General features: G+C 27.5%; 1 protein-coding gene across 1 annotated transcript; it reads left to right on the plus strand.

The window, feature by feature from the left end:
* The first annotated feature begins 1,299 nt into the window (after positions 1 to 1,299).
* On the plus strand, positions 1,300 to 8,846 carry LOC141392698 (long-chain-fatty-acid--CoA ligase heimdall-like). Its single transcript, XM_073965579.1, has 6 exons — positions 1,300 to 2,048; positions 2,108 to 2,508; positions 7,354 to 7,651; positions 7,714 to 8,004; positions 8,068 to 8,365; positions 8,442 to 8,846. The coding sequence occupies exons 1-6, from the start codon at positions 1,392 to 1,394 to the stop codon at positions 8,516 to 8,518; spliced, it is 2,022 nt and encodes a 673-aa protein (XP_073821680.1). The 5' UTR covers positions 1,300 to 1,391; the 3' UTR covers positions 8,519 to 8,846.
* The last annotated feature ends 906 nt before the right edge of the window (positions 8,847 to 9,752 follow it).

Here is a 9,752-nt window from a genome sequence, read left to right on the forward strand (position 1 = left end):
TGCTGAAGAATGAATTTAATGTCCTTATTTTTTATTATTTTGTTTTTAAGTCTTTAATAAAACAGCGTATTTATACCCAAAAGTCACTATACATAATATAATTTGACCTATTTTATTAATATCGTTTATAACGTCGATCACTTATGGCGACCGAATTTGGTCGCTCCCTTGACCGACGTTATAAGCGATTTCGACTGTATTACTTGAAAAATATAATTTTTGCCTCAAAAACTGACATCGATCCGATAGTGGATTGTTAAGGTTTTGCCCACATTTGCTTCTTAGTATTTTAGATTTCCTGGGGGAAAACTCTCGCATCATCTCCGGATCTGAACCGATTTTTTCTAATTTCAGTAAAATCGAAGAGTTCAAACATTGGTAAAAATGTATTTTAAATTCAAATCCCGAAAACCCACTGTGCATTTTTTTCTATTTTTATTAGATTGTTGATTGTTGTTCGTTTAGGTAAAAAGAAGGAGAATTAACACAGTAAAAAAACTGATTAGATTCAGTGACGAGAATCGACACTATAGTCTTCCCTATCTTACCTCTTGGCGAACAGTGCCAAATTTTCTCCACTAATAAATTCATTGTTTTAAAGTAATAAAGCAACAATAGGATTAAAGCATTAAAAATCTGGCTTGAAAATGTCTGCATCATTTTAAGGTAGATACAGAAACTTTTTTTAAAAGTATCATGACGCTTATTTAGTATGGTTCTACTTTTACTTTGACAGGAAGATCGTCGAATATGAGATTTTGTCACAAATCATGAAAAAGCATTAAAAACACGTTTACTTCCACCAATTCCAAGCTAATTTTCTTTGCTGGGAAAGATAATTCCAAGTATATGGATAAGCACGAAGTGAACGATTTGACTTTGTTTTAAACATTTTGAAAAAAATCCAAATCAAATATTTTCTCCAAATCAAACATTTCATCAATGACTAAGCAACTTTCAAGCCCTATCACAAAAATTTGCAAACAAAATTAGGTCATGTCACTCTATTTATGTTCACCAGAACTTCTTATTTTCATTCAGAGATAAGGACAAAAAACTCTATGCCGGCCATCTACTTTGTTGAAGTTGAGCTTGTTTACCTGAATTCATATTCTACATTGTTTGACCCTGTATCTTCAGACGGAGGACGGTGTACTAAATCTGTCATGTCTTTTCAACAAATAAATAGCATATTTTACACGCCTTGCCTTGATAAGAAGAATATCAAAGATCAATGTATGTTCTTCCCGCATCAGCTATGCGATTAAATGTTTTTGTTTCTGTAACCATTTCAAGGTTCTTTGTTCTTCATATCACTGAAAAATGCACAGCAATGACTTCTTGTCAAAGATCTGTCAAAGAAATTCAGTTACAAATTGTACGGCCTTACGATGACAACGCTTAAAACGGCAAGCAGTTACACCTCTTGCTCTCTCCACGAGCCTGTAAAAATATTAGCCACTGATGAGAACCTCTTGGATATAAAACCACAAACTATACCCGAATTTTTCCATCAATGTTGTGAAAAATTTAAAGACTATCCCGCATTGGCATATAAAAATAAATTGGATGCATGGACCACGGTCTCCTATGGAGAGTATGAAAGGAATGTGGAACAGGCAGCTTTGGCATTACTCTACTTGGGAGTGCAGCCTCGAAGTTCGGTTGGAATTTTGTCGCATAATTGTCCTGAATGGTTTTACATTAATTTGGCTGCAATTCGTATAAATGCGGTATCCGCTGGGATATACACCACTAATTCAGCTGAGGCTGTATTTCATGTCCTCGAAACATCTGATGCCAATGTTGTAGTGGTCGATGATAGTAAACAGTTGGAGAAAATTCGCTCAATACGTTCCAGTTTACCTCACCTGAAGGCTGTGGTACAACTGCATGGACCCTATGACTTTGACCAGGAACATCAAAAAGATGGCTACTATCGTTGGTCGGATTTATACGAAATGCAATTTAGTTCGTCCTTGAAGGAAGATTTGGTTTTGCGGGAACGCGAGGTGGCAGCAAATGATTGTGCCTTACTCATCTTTACGGTAGTTGTCCAAGGAGATCTCAGTTTTAAAATTATTAATTACAATTTATTTTCTTTCAGTCCGGTACCGTTGGCATGCCCAAGGGTTGTATGATATCTCACGATGGCATTCTGTTCAGTGCTAAATCCATTAATCGCAACTTGAATTATCTCAGTCCTGGACATGAAAAACTCATTTCTTACTTGCCGCTTAATCACATGGCAGCCCAACTCTTTGATATCTTTATGGGCATGGAATATGGTGTTGTCACATATTTTACCGATCGTAACGCTCTAAAGGGTACACTCGTTCAAACATTTGTAGAAGTTCAACCCACAGTGTTTTTTGGTGTTCCAAGAATTTTTGAAAAAATTCAGGAACAAATAGTTTTATTGGAAGCCAATTCCGGTTGTCTGAAGAAATGTTTACTGCAGAAAGCCAGGACCATCATGCAGCAATATCACTTGAATCGGATTGAAGGGTAAGCATTGCACGATTAAAAACAATAATTTGAAAAAAAAACTCGGTTGAAAATTCAAAAAATTTTCAAATGCACACGCTAAAAAATAATTTTTCAAACTCCCGCTGAAAACTAATTAAAAAACAATTTTTCAAATTCACGCTTGAAAAATAATTTCAAAAAATTTTTAAACTCACGCTATGAAATGATTTCAAAACAAAACGCAGAAAAAACAAAGTTTTTTAAAAAAATCCACGTTTGAAAAAATTTGTCAAAAAATTCAAGCTTGAGAAAAATTGTCAAAAAACCCCAGGTTAAAAAACACTTGAAAAAAATTCAAAAAATCGACGCTTAAAAAAATATTAAAAAACACGCTTGAAAAAATATTTTTTTTAAAAAAAGTCCACTATTAAAAAATGTCTTTTTAACAAAATCCACGCTTGAAAAAATATTTTTTTAAAAAATCATTTTTAACCTCACTTGGAGAAATATTTAAAAAAACCCTCCTTAAAAAATATTTTTTTTACAAAAAAATCCATGCTGGAAAAAAATATTGTTTAAAAAAATATTGTTGCAATTTTTTTTAAAAAAGTCCAGGCCTGAAATGATATTTTTTTAAAACAATCCCTGCATAAAAAATATTTTTTTAGAAAATCCACGCTTAAAAACTATTTTTTCAAAAATACATGCTTGAAAAAATTTTTAAAAAAAAATTGCGTTGGCACAAAATTTTTTTAAAAATATCCAAGCTTGAAAAAATATTTGTTTTAAAAAATCCACGCTTGAAAATATTTTTTTTTAATATTTCTTTTTAAATCCAAGGCAGAAAAGTTTTTTTTGATAAAAATCCACGTTTTAAAAAATATATTTTTTAAAAAATATCCACGCTTAAAAAAATGTTTTTTTTTTAAATCCATGCTTAAAAAATATTTTTCAAAAATCAATGCTTGAAAAAATATTGCATTAAAAAATCGCGCTTAAACTATCTTTTTTAAACATCAATGCTTAAAAAAATATTTTATTTAAAAAAATCGCGCCTAAATATTTTTTAAAAAAAAATCCACGCTTAAAATATATTTAAAAAAATCCATGCTTGAAAATTTACGCTTGAAAAATAATTTCAAAACATTGTCAAACTCACGCTAAAAAATGAATTAAAAAAAATGTCAAAAAATTCAAACTTAAAAAAAATATTTAAAAAAAAAAAACCTGGAAAAAAATAAAAAGTATCTTAAAAAATCCACGCTTGAAAAAATATTTAAAAAAATTCCAAGCTTAAAAAAATATTTTCTTAAGAAATCCAAGCTTAAAAAAAATATTTTCTTAAGAAATCCAAGCTTAAAAACATATTTTCTTAAGAAATCCAAGCTTAAAAAAATATTTTCTTAAGAAATCCATGCTTAAAAGTATTTTAAAAAATCCACGCTTGAAAAAATATTTAAAAAAATTCCAAGCTTGAAAAAGTATTTTAAAAAATCCACGCTTGAAAAAATATTTTAAAAAATCCAAAATATATAAAAAAAATTCCAAGCTTAAAAAAATATTTTCTTAAAAAATCCACGCATAAAAAGTATTTTAAAAAATCCACGCATAAAAAGTATTTTGAAAATCCACGCTTGAAAAAAATAAAAAAAATTCAAAGCCTAAAAAATTCCAAGCTTAAAAAAATATGTTTTTAAAAAATCCACGCTTAAAAAGTATTGTAAAAAATCCACGCATAAAAAGTATTTTGAAAATCCACGCTTGAAAAAATATTTAAAAGATTCAAAGCTTAAAAAAGTATTTTTTAAAAAAATCCACGCATGAAAAAGTATTTTTTAAAAAAATCCACGCTTGAAAAAATATTTTAAAAAATCAACGCTTAAAAAGTATGTTAAAAAATCCACGCTTAAAAAGTATTTTAAAAAATCCACGCTTAAAAAGTATTTTAAAAAATCCACGCCTTAAAAGTATTTTCTAAAAAAATCCACGCTTAAAAAATATTTTTTAAAAATCCACGCTTAAAAAAATATGTTTTAAAAAAATCCACGCTTAAAAAAATATGTTTTAAAAAAATCTACGCTTAAAAAATATTTTTTAAAAAAAAAATCCACGAATAAAAAATATTTTTTCTAAAATACATGCTGGAAAAATATTTTTTTAAAAAAATTCGCGCTTGAACAATTTTTTTTTTTAAATCCAAGCTTAAAAAATATTTTTTTTTAATCCACGCTTGAAAAAATATTTTTTAAAAACAAAATCCGCGCTGGGAAAAATATTTTTTTAAATTCAAGGCAGAAAATTTTTCTTCACGTTTAATAAAATATTTTTAAAAAAATCCTCGCTTAAAAAAATGCTATTTAAAAAAAATCCACGCTTTAGGAAATGTTTTTTTTTTAAATCCATACTTGAAAAAATATTTTTTTAAAAAAATCCACGATTTAAAATATTTTTAAAAAAAAAAATCCACTCTTAAAAAATGTTATTTTAAAAAGATCCACGCTTAAAAATATTTAAAAAAATCCATGCTTAAAAATTCACGCTTGAAAATAATTTCAAAACATTGTCAAACTCACAGCTAAAAAATTAATTAAAAAGTTTTTCAAAAAATTCAAACTTTAAAAAAATACTTAAAAAAAACAACACTTGAAAAAAAATACAATACAATACAAAAATTCACGCTTGAAAAAAAAGCGAAGCTTAAAAAATATTTTCTTGAAAATCTACGCTTGAAAATATATATATATATATTTTTTTTAAATCCACGCCAGAAAAAAATATTTTTTTTAAAAAATTCCACTCTTGAAAACAAAAATTTTTTAAATCCACGCTTGAAAAAGTATTTTTTTTTTAAATCCACGCCAAAAAAATATTTTTTTTTAAAAAATTCTTTTTAAAAAATTCCACGATTGAAAACAAACATTTTTTAAATCCACGCTTCAAAAAATATTTATTTAAAAAAATCCAATCTTAAAAAAACAATTTTAAATCCACGCTTGAAAAAATATTTTTTTTAAAAAATCCACTCTTAAAAAAATTTTTAAATCCACTCTTGAAAAAATATTTTTTTTTTAAAAAAATCCAATCTTAAAAATTTTTTTTTTAAATCCACGCTTGAAAAATACTCTTTAAACATCCACGATTAAAAAATATTAAAAATAAATCCTCGCTTAAAAAATATTAAAAATAAATCCTCGCTTAAAAAATATTAAAAATAATTCCACGCTTAAAAATATTAAAAATAAATCCACGCTTAAAAAAATATTAAAAATAAATCCACGCTTAAAAAATATTAAAAATAAATCCACGCTTAAAAAATATTAAAAATAAATCCACACTTAAAAAATTTTAAAAATAAATCCACGCTTAAAAATTTTAAAAATTAATTTACGCTTAAAAAATTTTAAAAATAAATCCACGCTTAAACAATTTTAAAAATAAATCCACGCTTATAAAATACTTAAAAAAAATGCACGTTTGAAAAATATTCGTAAAAAAATCACGATTAATTTTTTTTAAAGATCCACGCTTAAAAAATTATTTTTTTAAAAAGATCCACACTTTAAAAATTATTTTTTTATAAGAATCCAAGTTTGAAAAAATGTTTTTTTAAAAAGATCCACGCTTCAAAAATATTTTTTTTTAAAAGATCCACGCTTCGAAAATATTTTTTAAAAAAATCAATGCTTGAAAAAAATATTTAAAAAAAATCCACTCTTAAAATAATATTTTTTTAATCCACGTTTGAAAAATGCTACTAAAACATCCACGATTAAAAAATATTAAAAAAAATTCACTCTTAAGATAATATTTTTTTAATCCACGCTTGAAAAATACTACTAAAAATCCATGCTAAGAATATTTTCTTCAAAAATCCAGGCTTATGAAAAAATATTCCTAAAAAATCCTGGGTTATTAAAAAATCCAGGCTTATGAAAATATATTCCTAAAAAATCCTGGGTTATTAAAAAATCCAGGCTTATGAAAAAATATTCCTAAAAAATCCTGGGTTATTAAAAAATCCACGCTTATGAAAAAACATTTTTAAAAATCCACGCTTATTAAAAAATATTATTACAAAATCCACGCTTATGAAAAAAAATTAAAACATATTTTTAAAAAATCCAGGCTTATGGAAAAATATCCTTACAAAATCATATAATTGTTCCACAAACATCCCAGATGGGACAAGGGAGACTTCTTTCCTATCAATGAGTGCACCCCGATTCATATTAGCTCAATGATATGGGACCTACTGTTTATCGCCGAGTCCGAACGGCGTGTCTTAAGACACCACTTGTAGAGAAGTTTTACATGGCTGAAATACTCAGGAAATGTCGTCAACATTACATTGCACCGCGGTGGCACCCTTACAAAATCCACACTTGAAAAATTATTCTTAGTAAATCGACGCTTGAAAAAAATATTCTTAAAAAATATTACAAAAATACATTTTTAAAAAAATCCGTAAAGTAATTTCATTTAAAAAAAATCACGCTGGAAAAAATATTTTTATTTTTTTAATCCAAGCTGAAATTTGAAAAAAAAAATATTAAAAAATTCGCACTTGAAAACATATTCTTAAGAAATCTACAGTTGAAAAAATATTCGTATAAAAACAAAACTTAAAAAAATCACTATTGAAAAAATATTAAAAATTCACGCCTAAAAAAATATTATTAAAAATTAGAAGGGTTGGCGTTTTTTAATTTGGGATGACGACTTCTATTTTGTTTTTCAAAATAGTCAGGCATAATCCCATAGTCGTTGTTTCAATAAAATATTAAAACAGCGACTATGGGATAAGCCTGACTATTTTGAAAAACAAAATATTCTCAAAATTTTAAATCCACACTTTAAAAAACTCGCTCTTCTCTTTTTCTCCAGAAAACCCAATTCCTTCCTGAAATATTGGCTAGCATCAAAAATAACCAATCGCATTAAGGAAGCCTTAGGTTTCTCTGCCATGAAAGACTGTTTTATTGGTGGTGCACCAGTAGCTGAAGAACTGAAGCTTTTCTTTTTGAGTTTGGACATACCATTGACTGATGTGTTTGGCATGTCCGAGACGAGTGGAGGTGTTATCTTTAATTTTGAGAAAACCAATCTGGCAGCTACCGGAAAGCCCATTGAAGGAGTGGAAGTTAAGATAAAAGATCCCAGTGGTGAAAAAGGTGAAGGAGAGGTGGGTAGACAAATTTCTATTTAAAGAAAAAAACAATTTATTGATAAAATTTAATTTCACAGCTTCTGATACGTGGTCGAACAAATTTTATGGGCTATCTAAAGGAACCGGAGAAAACCAAAGGCACATTTACCGAAGATGGTTGGCTTTTGACCGGCGATGTGGCCTATTTGGATAACCAGGGAAATGTGTTCGTTAGTGGTCGCATAAAGGAACTTATTATTACGGCAGGTGGTGAAAACATATCGCCATTGTATATTGAAAATATTATCAAAAAAGAACTGCCATGCCTTAGTAATGTCGTGGTCATTGGAGATCATCGTAAATATTTGACAGCTCTGTTGACATTCAAGGTAAAATTATTTTGAAACAAAATTGTTAAATTATAAAATGAAATGAAATTCTTCTATTTTCAGACCGACATAGATCCCCATACCGGTTTTCCCATGGACACCCTATTGCCTGAAACTAAAGAATGGTTAGCCTCTTTGGATTTACATTACACCCATCTGTGGGAAATGTTACACATTGAGATGCCGGAAAATATACAAGATTTTGATCCAAACACTGTTGATGTCCAGCTTGATAACAAGGTTCAAATTGCATTGGAAGATGGCATAAAGCGTTACAATCAGCAGGCCATATCGAATGCCCAAAAAATCCAATATTTTAGCGTTTTGCCACATGATTTTTCAATACCTACAGGGGAAATAGGTAAGAGAGGGCCAGTAATTTTTATATTTTGTATATTAATTAAATAAATTATTATAATTATTTAATTGTTTCTTAGGTCCAACTTTGAAAGTACGCCGCAACATAGTTCAATCCAAATACGCCAAGGTCATTGACAAAATGTATAACAAGTGATAAGAATGATGGGAGAGCCATAACAAATTCAGACCTGCTTGTGTCTGTCAGTTGCCAAAAGCAAAGAAGAAAATTATTGTTTCAATGACCGAATAATGGATGTGTCGCTTATCAATAAAATGTCGTCTACACAAACAAAAAATATAAAGTTAAGAAAAAAATTAAAAATATTTTTAAATTGATTTAAAATATTTATTTATAATTTAAATAAAATACTTTCACTGACCGAATAATGCATGTTTGAGTTATCAATAAAATGTCGCCTACACAAAACAAATATATTGTTGTTGTAAAAAATAAATACAAATTATTTTAAATTGATTTAAAACATTTATTTATAATTTAGATAAAAAACTTGAAAATGAACTGGGTTAATTTAAATCATTATCAAGTTACTATGAATCACTTTATTTATATTCTTTATTGAGAACAGGTTTCACGAAAAATTATGGAGTAACAGATTTTACTCCCCTTATCTTACCTGTCAAAATTTTTGTTTATTTGGTCGAAAAATCAGGTTTGAAAAAAAACTCAAGGCAAAAAAATTGTCAGCAATGTAGGCATGAAAAAACTCTTTAACAAATCCACGCTCAAAGAAAAGTTTCTAAAAAACCATGACAAATATTCAAAAATCCACGATTGAAAAAATCGTAAAAAAATCCACTCATAAAATAGTTTAAAATAAAAAAATTAAAAGATTAAAAGCTTTGAGAAAAAATCTTTAAAAACTACTCTTAGAAAATGTTTAAAAAATCTATTAAAAATCCAGGCTTTCAAAAAATCACGATTGAAAAAATCTTTAAAAAATCCACGCATAAGAAATGGTTTAAAATAAAAAAAAAAATATTTAAAAAAAATTAAGATCTTTAAAAGCTTCTCTAAGAAAAAGTTTAAAAATCCTCACCGAAAAAAACAATTAAAATCTATCCTTGAATTTTTTTCCAAAATAACCACCATAAATATTAAAACAACAACAATGGGATTAAGCCAGACTATTTTGAGAAAACAAAATTGCAAACGCTATCCCAATAAAAAAACGCCACAATGCTTCAATAACCACCCTTGAAAAAATGTTTCAAAATATAGTTCAAATAACCAAACTTGAACAAATTTTGTAAATTTTTTTAAACATAAATGCTAGATTTTTACAGTATTTTATTTAACTTGCTTTGGTGTCCGTTTAGTTCAAATCTGGTAACTCATTTTTAACACAGTTGCAGTTGAACAATCGGAA

This window comes from Musca autumnalis, unplaced genomic scaffold, assembly GCF_047663935.1.
Source record: "Musca autumnalis isolate F117 unplaced genomic scaffold, ASM4766393v1 scaffold_2, whole genome shotgun sequence".
NCBI lineage: Eukaryota > Metazoa > Arthropoda > Insecta > Diptera > Muscidae > Musca > Musca autumnalis.